A 15,593-nucleotide genomic window follows, 5' to 3' on the forward strand; every position below is an offset into this window, starting at 1 on the left:
CTGTAAACAGGGGCGTTTGAGTGGGAGTTTGAAGGGGGAGTTTGGGGGAAGACTAAGAGAGGCAGGCAGAGGAACAGACAGGCCACTGAAGGGAGTGTGCGGTGTTCTAGCAGTGTCTTAGTGCTTGCTGGGGGTTTGTTTTGCTGTGGGTGGTGGTGGTTTGGGTTGGTTTGTGTTTCCCAGATTTACGGGATCTAGGTGGGAAGCAGATGATAGATACAGAGGCAGCAGTTGTAGAGACCCAAGCAGTGGAAGACACAATGAAGATGACTAGATGTGGAAGCTGTGGCATGTACATGATCCTGGAGGGGGTACCTGAAAAGAGTTTCGTCTGCATGAAGTGCCGCCTGATAGAGCTGACGGAAGAAAAGATCCGAGGACTGGAGATGCAGGTGGAAACTCTGGTTGAGTTTAGAAGGGGGTTTGATTGGATGATAGAGCAAAGACATGAGGAGGCTGAAGGGAGAAGCTCAGACTTGCAGATGGAAGCAGGACCAAAGAACTCTGAGGGGAGACTGCTGGGTGAGGAAAGTGGATGGTGGAAGCATGTGACTAAGAGAACCAGGTGGAGGAAAAGATGGGCCAGTGAAGGAGCAATAGAGTTCAGGAACATGTTTGCAGAGTTGGAAAATGAAGAAGGGGCACAGCAGGTGGTCACTGAAGGTGAGAGGACAAGGAAGAAGAGAAGAGCAGCTAGTCCTATAAGAAGAGGGGAAGAGTCAATGGAGATAACAACACCAAATATGAGCCAGAGGAGGATACAGGATGGGTTGCGAAGGATTGCAAGGGTGAATAGGAATCGAGAGGACTTGCAGCCAGAGGGAACAGGGAATAGACCGGAGAATCGCACTGTCACCAGGAAAAGGCAGGTCTATGTGACTGGGAACTCCTTACTGAGAAGAATAGACAGGCCTATAACCAGAACTGATCCAGAGAACAGAAGGGTGTGCCGTCTGCCAGATGCTAAGATACGGGATGTGGACCTGAGGCTGAAGAGGATCCTAATGGGAGCAGGAAAGAATCCGCTGATTGTCCTTCATGTGGGAATGAATGATACGGCTAGATTCTGGCTGGAACGTATCAAGGGAGACTATGCCAGGCTGGGGAAGACTCTTAAGGAAATCGAGGCTCAGGTGATCTTCAGTGGGATTCTGCCTGTTCCTAGAGAAGGACAACAAAGTTGTGACAAGATTATGGCGATCAAAAGATGGCTCAGGGAGTGGTGCTATAAGGAGGGCTTTGGGATGTATGGCCACTGGGAGGCATTCATGGACAGAGGACTGTTCTTTTGGGATAGACTTCACCTGAGTAGGGAAGGAAATAGACTTCTAGGATGGAGGCTGGCATAACTGATTAAGAGAGCTTTAAACTAGGAATCGGGGGGGAGATGGATGGGATATGTCCAGGTAATCTCCACACCGGATTTTAACATTGAGAGGGAAGAAAACAAAGTAAGAAAGGATACAGCCGTGGGTAGGAGAATGGACATAAGGAGGAAGGGTAGTGTAGATACCAGTCTAATAGGTGATACTGGTGGTGGAATATCTGGGCCTAATTGGGTAAAGAATGCGAGTGAAGCCAAACAGCAAGAATTAAGATGTTTGTACACCAATGCGAGGAGCCTAGGTAACAAAATGGAGGAACTAGAGTTACTGGTGCAGGAAGTGAAACCGGATATTATAGGGATAACGGAAACGTGGTGGAGTAGTAGTCATGACAGGAGTACAGGTATTGAAGGGTATGTGCTGTTTAGGAAGGACAGAAATAAAGGCAAAGGTGGTGGAGTAGCATTGTATATCAATGATGAGGTAAACTTTAAAGAAATAAGAAGGGATGGAATGGATAAGACAGAGTCTGTCTGGGCAAAAATCACATTGGGAAAGAAAGCTACTAGAGGCTCCCTTGGGATAGTGCTTGTGGTTTGCTACAGACCACCGGGATCCGATTTGGATGTGTATAGAGACCTTTTTAATGTTTTTAATTAAGTAAATACTAATGAGAATTGTGTGTTCATGGGAGACTTTAACTTCCCAGATATAGACTGGAGGACAGGTGCTAGTAATAATAATAGGGCTCAGATTTTCCTAGATGCGATAGCTGATGGATTCCTTCACCAAGTGGTTGCTGAACCAACAAGAGGGGATGCCATTTTAGATTTGGTTTTTGGTGAATAGTGAGGACCTCATAGAAGAAATGGTTGTAGGGGACAACCTTGGTTCAAGCGATAATGAACTAATTCAGTTTAAACTAAATGGAAAGATAAACAAAAATAGATCTGTGACTAGGGTTTTTTATTTCAAAAGGGCTAACTTAAAAAAAAAAAGAAATTAGTTAGGGAAGTGGATTGGACTGAAGAACTCGTGGATCTAAAGGTGGAGGAAGCCTGGAATTACTTCAAGTCAAAGTTGCAGAAACTATCAGAAGCCTGCATCCCAAGAAAGGGGGAAAAGTTCATAGACAGGAGTTGTAGACCAAGCTGGATGAGCAAGCATCTCAGAGAGGTGATTAAGAAAAAGCAGAAAGCCTACAAGGAGTGGAAGATGGGCGGGATTAGCAAGGAAAGCTACCTTATTGAGGTCAGAACATGTAGGGATAAAGCGAGAAAGGCCAAAAGCCATGTAGAGTTGGACCTTGCAAAGGGAATTAAAACCAATAATAAAAGGTTCTATAGCCATACAAATAAGAAGAAAACAAAGAAAGAAGTGGGACCGCTAAACACTGAGGATAGAGTGGAGGTTAAGGATAATCTAGGCTTGGCCCAATATCTAAACAAATACTTTGCCTCAGTCTTTAATGAGGCTAAAGAGGAGCTTAGGGATAATGGTAGGATGACAAATAGGAATGAGGATATGGAGGTAGATATTACCACATCTGAGATAGAAGCCAAACTCGAACAGCTTAATGGGACTAAATTGGGGGGCCCAGATAATCTTCATCCAAGAATATTAAAGGAACTGGCACGTGAAATTGTAAGCCCATTAGCAAGAATTTTTATTGAATTTGTAAACTCAGGGGTTGTACCGTGTGACTGGAGAATTGCTAACATAGTTCCTATCTTTAAGAAAGGGGGAAAGGGTGATCTGGGCAACTACGGGCCTTTCACTTTGACATCTGTAGTATGCAAGGTCTTGGGAAAAAATTTGAAGGAGAAAGTAGTCAAGGACATTGAGATCAGTGGTAATTGGGACAAAATACAACATTGTTTTACAAAAGGTAGATCGTGCCAAACCAACCTGATCTCCTTCTTTGAGAAGGTAACAGATTTTTTAGATAAAGGAAATGCAGTGGATCTAATTTACCTTGATTTCAGTAAGGCATTTGATATGGTTCCACATGGGGAATTATAATTAAATTGGAAAAGATGGGGTCAATATGAAAATTGAAATGTGGATAAGGAACTGGTTAAAGGGGAGACTACAATGGGTCGTACTGAAAGGTAAATTGTCAGGTTGGAGGGAGGTTATTAGTGGAGTTCCTCAGGGATTGTTTTGGGATCAATCTTATTTAATCTTTTTATTACTGACCTTGGCACAAAAAGTGGAAATGTGCTAATAAAGTTTGAGGATGACACAAAGCTGGGAGGTATTGCCAACATAGAGAAGGACCAGGATATCTTACAGGAAGATCTTGATGACCTTGTAAACTGGAGTAATAGTAACAGGATGAAATTTAATAGTGAAAAGTGCAAGGTCATGCATTTAGGGATTAATAACAAGAACTATTGTTATAAGCTGGGGAGGCATCAGTTGGAAGTAACGAAGGAGGAGAAGGACATCGGAGTATTAGTTGATTACAGGATGACTATAAGCCGCCAATGTGATATGGCCGTGAAAAAAGCTAATGTGGTCTTGGGATGTATCAGGTGAGGTATTTCCAGTAGAGATAAGGAGGTGTTAGTACCGTTATATAAGGCACTGGTGAGACCTCATCTGGAATAGTGTGTGCAGTTCTGGTCTCCCATGTTTAAGAAGAATGAATTCAAATGGGAACAGGTACAGAGAAGAGCTACTAGGATAATCCAAGGATGGAATGGAAAAACTGTCCTATGAAAGGAGACTCAAAGAGCTTGGCTTGTTTAGCCTAACCAAAAGAAGGCTGAGGGGAGATATGATTGATTGCTCCCTATAAATATATCAGAGGGATAAATACCAGGGAGGGAGAGGAATTATTTAAGTTCAATACCAATGTGGACACAAGAACAAATGGATATAAACTGGCTATCTGGAAGTTTAAACTCGAAATTTAGATGAAGGTTTCTAACTATCCGAGGAGTGAAGTTCTGGAACAGCCTTCCAAGGGGAGTAGTGGGGGCAAAAGACATATCTGGCTTCAAGACTAAGCTTGATAAGTTTTTGGAGGGGATGGTATGATGGGATAGCCTAATTTTGGCAATTCATTGATCTTTGACTATTAGCGGTAAATATGCCCAATGGCCTGTGATGGGACGTTAGATGGGGTGGGATCTGAGTTACTACAGAGAATTCTTTCCTGGGTGTCTGGCTGGTGAGTCTTGCCCACATGTTCAGGGTTTAGTTGATCGCCATATTTGAGGTCGAGAAGGAATTTTCCTCCAGGGCAGATTGGCAGAAGCCCTGGGGGGGGGGTTCGCCTTCCTCTGCAGCGTGGGCATGAGTCACAGCATGGGGCATGGATTCTCTGCATCTTGAAGTCTTTAAACCATGATTTGAGGACTTCCATGGCTCGGACACAGGTTTGTTACAGGAGTGGGTGGATGAGATTCTGTGGCCTGCGTTGTGCAGGTCAGACTAGGTGATCATAATGGTCCCTTCTGACTTTTTAAAGTCTATTATTCTATGATTCTACACTGCAGGGAGCCTGACTGAATGGATACCCAATGCAAGCATGTTGGGGATGAATTATCCAGTGCACTGAATAAGGGGTAGGGGTAGGAATGCTAGGACAATGAAATCTAAATAAACTTTCCCTTTCCAGAGCCTCCTGGTAGAGTGAGGGACCTTAAAGTGACCAATACTGACTACACCAGCATCGCTCTGGCATGGATGAAACCCAGTTCAAAGGAAGGGGGGTCTGCCAAGGGCTACAGGGTGGAGAAGCGATCCTCTGACAGCCTCCAGTGGACCCATTGTAACACTGTCCCCATAGGCTTGACAACCTGTACAGTTAAAGGTCTGCAAGCCAGGGAAATGTACTTCCTCCGCGTGAAGGCCATCAATGAAGGAGGCCTAGGGGAAGCCTTAGCACTAGACACTTGCATCCAAGCCACACCTCCCATTGGTGAGTCAAAATGTGCTGCTCCTGAAAATATGTCATTGTCTTGCAGGTACAAATCATGGGCTCTCCATCCAAAGGCACCTTTGACTGTTGGAGATTCAAACTGAACCTTGAGCTGGGGCCAGTCAATCTATGGACTGTGGGGCACAGGAGCCTGTTGTAGATAATTATCTCAGGCTGTAGGCGGCGGACACAGATCATTTCACTCCTATATTCCTTATTGAATCAGGAAAATTGAGGGTTCCATTTGAGATGACCACAGCTCATGTTGGAGGCTCACTGGGATTCTAGCATCTCAAATGTTATCCCTTTTCAGATACTTAAGGTACATCTGTAGTAGAAATTCTACAGCAGCACAGATGCAGCATTACAGCATCACCACCGTAGTGTAGATGACAGGGATGGAAGGGGTTCTCCCAATGCTGTAGTTAACTAATCTCTCTGAGAGGCTGACAGAAGAATTCTCCCATTGACCAAGCAGTGTCTACACCGGGGCTTAGGTTGGCTTAATTACATTTCACAGGCTGTGACATTTTTCACCTTGTGTTCAGCATTGGTCAAACATATTACAGAGGTTTTTCACCTTTATCTAAGGCATCAACCATTGCCTCCCCCACCCCACCCCAAAGCAGGAATACCAGATCAGATGGACCGGTGACATGATCTCATATGCCAGATCCCATGTTCATTCCAGTTTTTAGCCTGGCGCTGGGAAACTTTCAATAAAAGAGTCACATTTTTTGTAATGTCCTTGCCAGTCAGTCAGTTATAGGTGGCACTTTCAGTTGTCTGTCATTAAGAGGCTGGATCTGCCATTCACTCGGAGCCTTTAAAAGAAAAAAAACAGACAAATGGAAAAGTTTTTATATATATTTTTAATGAGGGAGTGTGATCCGGTCCAGGACACTGAGGTGGGAGCCAAAAGACCTGGGCTTTTTTTCCATCTGTGCCATTGACCTGTTGTAAATCATTTCAGTTTTTTATGCCTCTCTTTCCCCTCCTACTCTTTGTCTGACTTATCTAAACAGCAAGCTCTTAGAGGCATGATCTATGTGTATGTGCAGCACCTAGCACAATGAAGGCCCAGTCTCAGTTGTACCTCTACAATATAAACAAAAAAAAGGAAAATAATGAGCCAGATAAAAGGGGAGGCAAGGAGTTTCACTCCTGACATAATGGACTCAAGCTCTTCAAAATGATTCGGTGACTCAGCCCCTGTGTCACATACTAGGAGATGGGGGGAAAAGTGGGTCTATACTTGAGTAGCTATTTCTCTCCCTCCTGTTGCAGAGATAGTACTGGGGTTTCATGCTCAGGAGGGCAGCAAACAATATAAACAGTGAATTTCACTCAGTTTCTGTTCATAAATTATCTGCAAACTGGCTTTGCTTTTGTATGAACTTGTTTGTTGTTTGACATGATTCAGCGATATTTTCTGAGAACATGCTTCAGCCCACGGGTCACTCAGAACTTGGTTGCTGTGGCTGTCGCTTTGACTATTCACAGTTTCTAATGCACTATTTGCAGTGTGTTGTTGGACGTCCAGGTTGCATGATATTGTTTTAGCCAACTAGATGACTCCCAAGCCCTCAAAGAGCTGTCCAGATGAATTCTGAAGTCAATGCTCTTGTGAACAGACATAGGAACAAGTGTGCACAACACCTTCCTTTTCCACAAACATTACTGTGAACAAAAGTTAATTTGCATGATTGTGAAAAGTGAGTCAGAAGGGTCACAGATGCTGTAGAGGAGATTTCATGGTTTCTATTCAAGCAAACATTTGTGAATACCTTTTTTTAACAGCATTTCCCTCTCAAGTCATGAACACTATATAAATACAGAAAGATGATGCTCAGCAAGTGCTCTGGCACTTTTTCACTCAGTGAAAGAGCTCCATTGACATCATGCTGCCAGAGATATGTCAGGCAGCCAGCAGGAGGAGAGAACTTTAGAACACAGGACATGCTATTTTGAATATATGTGATTTAAAATCTGTCAGCGACCTTGTAACAAGATGCGGCTTTTAATTGTGTTCACTATTTTTTGCATTCCAGTTAATCCCAAATTCCTAAGAGATGACACTATGAAAAACCTTATGATTATAAAAGCGGGAAATTGTATCCGAGTGCACATGCCCTTTGAAGTAAGCATTGAAGCATGTTTGTAAGATGTCCTCCATACGATTCTATGTTGTAAAAATAACTACAATAACTGAGGTTCTGTTGTTCATTCTGATGCAGAATTTTCACATGACCTTGGGCAAGTCCTCTAATTGGTTTGCATCTTCTATACATTCCCCATTTGTACAATCAGGATAGTAATGGTTCCCTTCATGGGAAAGGGGAGTTGTGAAGTTCAGATAATCCATTAAGGTGTGTAAAGTAAAACACTTTAGATCCTTGATGATGGAAGGCACCAAAAAGTGTAAAATATTAGCACCAACTTCTCACATTTTGATGTGTCAACTAATCACTCTCCCCGCCCATCCCTTGCTTTCCTTGTGAGGACTGAAGGTAGGAGAATTGACAAGGCCCTGCTGAGTACGTTCATCCAACTGAACAGCAAGAGGAGTGGTGCAGCTTGGTTGTATCATGTGAAAGGCACAGGTTTGATTCCAAGATCTAGCCTCTGACTCTTACAGGTTGGCAAAGGCTGGGAGCACTATGGGTGAGATCCGGTGTTTGGTCCCTACTGAAGAGAAGGGGAGCAAACCTTCTGGCTGATCTCAAGGTGGCATTGATGAGCTCTACAGGGAGCTGCATCCAGCTCACCTATGCTGAAAGTCACTGCAATGTGACATCAGGAGGGTGGGGGACCAGAAGGAAAAATGGAACAATCATCCAGACAGGAGTCGTCTTCCCTCCAAAAAGCAGCAGATGCTTTTAATAGGGCTACTCTTGCCTATCTGTCAACTACAACTTGTGAGTTAATAATTATTTTCTGACTTAGTTACACTGAAACAGCTTAGGGCAACACACCCTTTGTTGGCCATGGTTTCAGGGGCAAAGAAACAAGTTAGAGCTAAGGAAACATTTGAGGACAAAGCAAGGAAGCTACCACAGGATACAAATACAAAGGCAAAGCAGATTGATTTATAACTGGTGTTTATCTTTAATAGGCATCCCCAACTCCAGAAGTGATTTGGCAAAAAGATGGGCTTCCTCTACCCAGCAGGGCCATAGTGAGCACCAGAGATGGCCTCAGCCAACTCTTGATTCCATCAGCTGAGTTTTCTGACAGTGGGCTCTATACCATCATACTTCAAAACGAGTGGGGGAAAAAAGAATCCTTCAGCTTCCAAGTCCAAGTCACAGGTAACATGCATAGCAGGTTTGGTGGAGAATAAAATGCTAAGGGAGAGGATCCAGTCCATGACTGAGTAGAGGAGTGTGAGTTTTGATGGTGTTAAGCACTGTGGACAAGGAAAGGGCTAGGTAATACAGTCTTTCATGAGATGACAGTCCAAAGACCAGGTGGTATAGTTTAGGGCAGGTCTACAGAATACTGTCATCCATTGATTTAAATTACAATTCAAGACCCAGCCAGGTAGCACCAACAGAGACACAGCCATGTTCTCTGAGAGGACTAGGGTAGTACAAGCTATCAGAGGGCCAACTTATACAGTCCATAAGACAGCCAGGTGTCTCAGGCCATGACAGGGCTCTGTGAAAGTCAGTTAGCAAATGGAACAAAGTACCCCTGTCCGACCATAAGAACTCTATAGCCCTCTCAGCTCCTTCACTAACAGTTTATAAAAACACAGCTGTATCAGCTATCCAATAGAAGGGAAAAAGATGTGTCACTAATACCAGTCCAGTTAATGCTGAATTTCCCTTAATCCAAATGGGAGGACCTGTGTATTTGGAGCAAAGGGATCAGTGTTCATTTCTCACTAAAGATCATCAAATTTAGCTGTCCACAATGCTCAAAATATCTGACCTCCATGAAGTTTATGGAGTTGCAGAACTGTTGTAACATCTTAAACTTACCACTTTCTCTACTCCCTCCATACTATTTGTCTTCAATTTGCAGATATCCCACAGTCTCCCGGCCCTATTCTTCTGCAGGAGAAAATCCTTAATACGGTGACAGTGATCTGGGAGCCCTCGCCGACAGAGAAGTGGGAAAGTAACCTGTACTATGTGGTTATGAAACGTGACTCCAACAAGGGCTCATGGCAAGTGGTGGGTGACCTGATCTACACCAACAAGTTTACCATCACCAAACTTATCCCTGGCCGGGGGTATTACTTTAGGGTTGTGGCCAAAAGTTACATGGGAACCAGTGATCCATCTGAAACGGTGCAGCCCTGGATCATGCAAAAGGAAAAGGGTAAAAAGGCCTTTTAAAAAATCTATCAGTGCACCTGTGTTGTTGGGTCTCAGTCGAACTATCCCATTAATAAATCCTTGTCAGTGTGTCCCAGTCCCCATATGTAAGCTGTCTGCCCAAATGAGAGCCCACTGAGATATCCCCAAGAAATACTGTTGGGCAAGGAAAGATGTCCCCTCCTGGACATGAATGTTTACAGATCAGTGGGAATAGTGAAGCTGGGCTTCTCCATTCCCACCAGTATACCGGTTCATATTACTCATATGGGTAAGAGCTTCCAAGAGAATTAATTCCTAGCAAACTCTGAAATTCGATGAGTTCTACAGAAGCCAAGGGCTATGACCTCAATGGTGGGGACTTGGTAATTTTAAGAAGAAGCCACAGAATCCAACCTCCAGGAGTTGAGGACTCCACGCCATTTGGGAAGGACAGGTGACATGCAGGAGCTAGACTGGTATTGTGTAATCCTCATGATCTGTAGAAGGAGCCATGGCCTTGTCCATATGCCAAAGACCTAATGATCCCCTCCAGATTCCTGAATGGGACTTTGGAAAACTTAAGAGAATACAGAGAATACAGCTCAGGCTTTATATTGAGCCTATTGCATTCTAGGAGAGGACTTTTGGATGCTACATGCAGCACAGACTGGATCAACAAAGCTTTTAGTTCTGTCTCCTTTTATTGAGTCTCAGTGCTTGGATTAAAGGAACTCTCAGTAACAGTAACTGGGGTCATAATACAGCAGAGAGAGCCAGGGCACTACACATATGGCCACTGCATGGCAACTCACAGAAGGAGCCATGAACCCTGACCTAGGGAGCCAGGTCCTGCCAGTTTTGAAGGGTGGATGCCAAATGCAAATATTAAGTGCAATGGTTGAAGGCTGCTTCTGCACCCAGCCTTTAGTCCCCTGGAGCAGTCATTGAGTGTGTATTTGTGTCTTATAGATGAGTTTAAAGTCAGACTACCCAAATACAGGAGGGTGAATCAAAATATGCCCCCAAGATTCCTCGTCCAATTGAAGCCCCATGTGGTGACCACAGCATTTGATTGTCACATGAGCTGTGCAGTGAGTGGCTACCCCAAACCTAAGATCACCTGGTACAAGGATGGCAGGAATCTCTCAGAAGACCCCACCTTCTTCAGCACAAATGACTTTGGCGTCTGTTGCCTGGTGATCCCAGGTGTCACGAAGAGAGATGAAGGAGAATACAAGGTGGAAGCCACCAATGAATTGGGCCATGCGGTCAGCAAAGCCATGCTTATCATAAAAGGTAAAGTGAAGTCTCTTAGTCTCTCTGCCTCAGTCTGCATCTATCAAATTGCAGATAACGCCTCACAGAGAGGTTGTGAGGATAAACATGCTACAGATTGGGAAGAGCTCCGATACCGTGGTGTTGGGGCAAATTTGGAATCTATTGAAGGATGGTCCGTATTCAAATGGGAGACGCCAAGAAAAAACAAGGTGCCACAGGGAGCAGAGTGGTGGGCTCATTAGGGTGCACACTGAATCTGTGCTGATCCTAATGCCCCAGTGCTGTGCTAGAGGGCCTGTGATGCTGGAGATGCAGCCGTAAGATGAGAGAAAAAACCAAGGTCCTGACTGCTCATGGTTATTAAAGAACTCAGAGCACTTATTGGGTCTAGTGTGCGGGTGCTGGTAGCAGGCTGTGATATGCCAGAGTTCAGACTAGATGATCTGGTGGTCCCTTCTGACACTATGGATGGCTCCTGGCACATCATCTTCTGTGCATCACCCATGTGTGTGTGATGTAAGATAGCATTTCATTGCCACCAGGGCATCTTGCAACCAGCTACCATGGGGCATTATTTGCCACTTCAGTGCAACTTTATATTGAGTAGTGTCTACCCAGAGTGCTTTACTGAGTTCAATAATACATCTACAAAGACCAAGAGAGACAGAGAGAAATAGAAATTAAGAAGCAAAGGAGAGGAGAGAGGCTTTCAGCTGAGACTGGAAAACAGATGGAGATTCATAGATTTCAAGGCTAGAAATGGCCATCACGATTAGCTAATCTGATCTCCCACATAGCACAGGTCATTACACAGCTACTGTTGCCTGTATCGAGCCCATAACTCCTGGCTGGGCTAGAGTATATCTTTTTAGAAAGAGACATCTAGTGTTGGCCTAATGAGGTTGAGTCACAGAGAAGCTCCGCCAGATGGCGGAAGCTGCAGGAGAGAAGACTCTTGCACCAGCCATAGTGAGATTGGCTGAAGCAATAGGGAGAAAGCTGAGGCTAGATGGACAAAGCAGCTGAGAAGGTGAGCACAGAGAGGGAAGGACATGAGCTAGGCTGGAGTAAGTTCCTCAAGGGGATAATTCAGGACCCAGATGAGAAATGAAAGAAAGCCAGTGGAGTTGTTTGAGAATGGGTATGATGGGGCAGGGATTATGTATGGGTAGGAAAAGGAAGGCACTAGCATTCAGCACACATTATTCAGTCTCTAACTCAGTGTGCATTCAGGCAGAGCTCTTACTGAAATCAGTGACTAAAGAATGAATGAATAGACAGACCTCAGGATCTGGCCTGCTGTGAATAATAGCTCATGTTACCATGACATGATTCAACAACTCACAACAGGTATGAAATTAATCCAAGTCATTCTTGCAGATTGGAAGAGCCATACATAAATTAAGGCCAGGTGCCCTGGTCACAGAACAGATTAGTCTCTCAAGAGACTTTATCACCAGAAATCTCTAGAGAGACACTATTGTTTTACTTCTGCAAAGCATATTCAGCATCTCAGCCATGATATTTGTACTCCACAAAATAAAATAGTGGAAACTTTTGAGGCTAGAATGATCCTGGGGGAAATCATTGGATTTTCTACCTGCTTCTAACACTTACACAGCCTTTAGGTTACTTGCATCACTCACAGAGAAATCCTGGGCTGGGAAAGCCTCCTAAATTCCAATCTTGTCTGTATGGACAGACTGACTAATTCCTCTCCGGTGCAACTCCACTGATTCAGCAAAGGTGAAGTTGGCCTGCTGTTACTTTTCACTCAGTCACAGGTTTAAAGTACTAAAGTTGAATGAAGATCTAATGTCAAGCGAGCCCTTGAGCATACCCTACCTTTATTCCTAGAACATAGTTTGGTCCTCACAGGACTGAAGAACTGGAGATGAGAAGATCAGTTAGGTCACAACTAGGCCATGCCCCTAGGCCATGCATGGTTGTTCTCTACAGTATATTCTCCAGGTAATTATAAATGCCCCAGGTAGATCTCCCACCACTTCCACTGGGAGGCTGTGGCACAGCCTGGCACAGCTCACTCATATTCAGCCTAAATGTTCCCTTTGTTGATTTCATCCTGTTATTTCTATTTACACTCCTTTGTGACACCCTAAGTAATGCCTCTTCCTCTTTGGGTATGTCTCCACTGGGCAAGCTTTGATGAAGCTGGCTCACAAAAAACAGCAGTGAAGTGATGGTGGCACTCAGAGAAGCACAGGCTGGCTGCCCAAGTACAAACCTATCCCAGAGTCTGGGTCTGTACATGAGTAGCTGGCCTGTGCCAGCAGCCAGGCTGTTGCAACTACACTGCGATTTTCAGCGAGCTGGCTTGATCCCAGTTGAGAGGTACCAGAAAGAAGGCTGGAGACGACCAAAGATAGCTCGGGAATGCCTACATGTGATTCAGTCACACTTCCTGTTTGCAGTATAGACATACACTGAGGAGCTTGTACCTTCTAATCATCATGTTTCCCCTTAGCCGTCGTTTAGCCAATCTATATATACTAGGTTAAATTCATGCCTAGTGCAATTCAACACACCTCAGTGAGATTACACCAGGGAAGAATTGAGCTCATTTGATGATGTAATATTTCCTCATAAATCACTCCTTCCAGCTCCTTAACCCTTTCAGTTGTTCTTCTCTGTATGCCTTCCAAACGGTCTCCATTCTAATATTGACAACCCTCATGTTCTCTCTCTCTCACTTTTAGATCCCTCCTTCTGATGTGATCTGCCTGAGGACAGCTCTGCACAGCCATCCGAATGACAAAGCTTTTATGTAGAACTGACACAGTACCAAAAAGTTACAAATCTAGTTTTATAACCAGCTGACAGTCTCAGGTAGTCTCTTGTTTTCTGACCCGTTAGCTGTATCTTGAGCATTGTGCTGCATGCGTGTGGGAGAAAACAAAAGCTTTTAGAACAGCAAAATCTTTTCAGAATGGACGTATGATTCTGTACAACAGCCCTCCAAAGGGGGGAAAGATGGCCTTCCAAAGCAAGGAGAAACTTAAAGGACACAGAAGGTGAATGTGGAGGGAGAACTGTAGGTAGGTAGAGGTGGCCATGAGTGAACTTTCCATGGACACCACAGGCATGAGACATCATCCTGCAATGCCAAGAGGCTAATTCCACCTACTCATGAACCATGACTGAGAAATCTCTTGGAAGCAGAAACTTTGCTGGAGAAGCTCATTGAAGCCGACCGGCTTGGATCAGATTTCCGATTGCCTGTCTCACATGGTTTGGCATTGTTCTGTTTCCTATGTTTTAAAGTCTTCGAAGAACTGGGGAGCATGACTTTAAAGGTTATGGTGGGGAGAAAAGGTGGCATGTTCCTGGATCCTCAGAGGAAGGGCTTCCTGGCTGGTGGGAGTTGCCCAGTGAGTTCTGTTCCTCCCTGAGGGGTCACATTGGTCTCACATTTGGCCTCTGGAGGGTCAAGGTATGAGAAAGAAGGCTGCAGGAGATCAGCAGATGCTTTCAATGCAAAGCAGCAAGGTTGGGACAGATTTCAAATTAGATTAACCCCAGTCATCCCCTCCAGCGTGGAAAAGAAGTCATTTAAACTAGGAGAAATATTGAGATTTTAATGCAATCCTTTGCTTCCTGACAAACATCTAAGATGTAGATAGATATTTGTTTTTAGCCTGGTGTGTAACAAGCTACACCAGGCTTCCAAAAGTCCCCATTCAGCTAACAGCAGTTCTGCATTTATCTCATTATCAATAGAAGTTATGTGTATTATGCTCTTTACCCTCCAGGCCAAAAACAGTATCTCTCTCTATAAAAACAAAACAGCCACGAAGTTGGCAGTATCTCCAGGAGGTCTCTCCAGGGGGTGCTGTATGTCAGCATTAAGGTGCACTGGCAGAGGTAAGTGGGAGACCAAGACTGGAGTAGCAAGGATCAAGGTACATGGGTAGAGCCATGCTGCACTTCTCTGCACTATGCTCCTGTCCTCAGTGCTACTACCCAACAAATTAATGCTGAAAATATTATTTCTCCCTGGCTCCCACCATCTCTACACTACCTTTGATACAGAGCAGTTAGAGAGCTAAAACCTTGCATGAGAATCCACCTGAGTCCATTGAGGATGCACTGGTTGAATGGTTTGGTCATTGAAAGGGGGATGAAGGACTGAATGCAGCAGTTTCTGATGAAAGCACAGAGAGAAAGCATCATAGACTCTGTGCTAGAGCTGTTGCTGGGTAATGGATTCATAGGAAGCAGGGCCAAGCCAAGAATCGGAAACTGGTGGCCATTGGATCCTCAGACAGCCAATCAAATGCTTGCATGGAAGCTCATATTATTGATATGTCCCCCTCCCACCCCTTAAGGGCTTTCCTTGATAATGTTTTGTGCTAACGATGTACAGAAATGGCAACGAAGGGTCAAGATGAAATTAAATAATAAAAACCACATTGAGTAAGTGGGATTCTGTCTTCAAAATAAAAATAGCAGCTAGCTTCTGAATGTTGATTTCACATACTCTACAACCACTTTTTTGTGTATGAATTGCTACCTCCTCATTCTACCATACCTGCTGAGATTCTTGCCAAACCTTCATGGAAGAACAGATCCATCTAGGTTTCTGTAAGGTTGCCTATAACTGTAGTATCTGAGCACCTATGAGGCATTGGCAGAATGATGGATTGGAAAGTCTAATTTACATATGCTTATACAAATTAGATACAGAGAAAATATAAGGGTGTGACGTTATTGATATAATCTGGAACCATATAG

The 15,593-nt window shown here is 44.2% G+C and overlaps 1 protein-coding gene across 1 annotated transcript in view; it reads left to right on the top strand.

The window, feature by feature from the left end:
* Nucleotides 1–13,572, top strand: part of IGFN1 (immunoglobulin like and fibronectin type III domain containing 1) — a 61,222-nt gene extending 47,650 nt beyond the window's left edge. Inside the window, exons 16-21 of the mRNA XM_050953793.1 lie at nt 4,954–5,256; nt 7,308–7,396; nt 8,372–8,567; nt 9,286–9,585; nt 10,533–10,859; nt 13,559–13,572. Coding sequence (XP_050809750.1) covers nt 4,954–5,256; nt 7,308–7,396; nt 8,372–8,567; nt 9,286–9,585; nt 10,533–10,859; nt 13,559–13,572 — 1,229 coding nt within the window. The remainder of the gene's footprint in view (nt 1–4,953; nt 5,257–7,307; nt 7,397–8,371; nt 8,568–9,285; nt 9,586–10,532; nt 10,860–13,558) is intronic.
* Nucleotides 13,573–15,593: the final 2,021 nt, after the last annotated feature.

The sequence above is a fragment of the Gopherus flavomarginatus genome, chromosome 5, assembly GCF_025201925.1.
Source record: "Gopherus flavomarginatus isolate rGopFla2 chromosome 5, rGopFla2.mat.asm, whole genome shotgun sequence".
NCBI lineage: Eukaryota > Metazoa > Chordata > Testudines > Testudinidae > Gopherus > Gopherus flavomarginatus.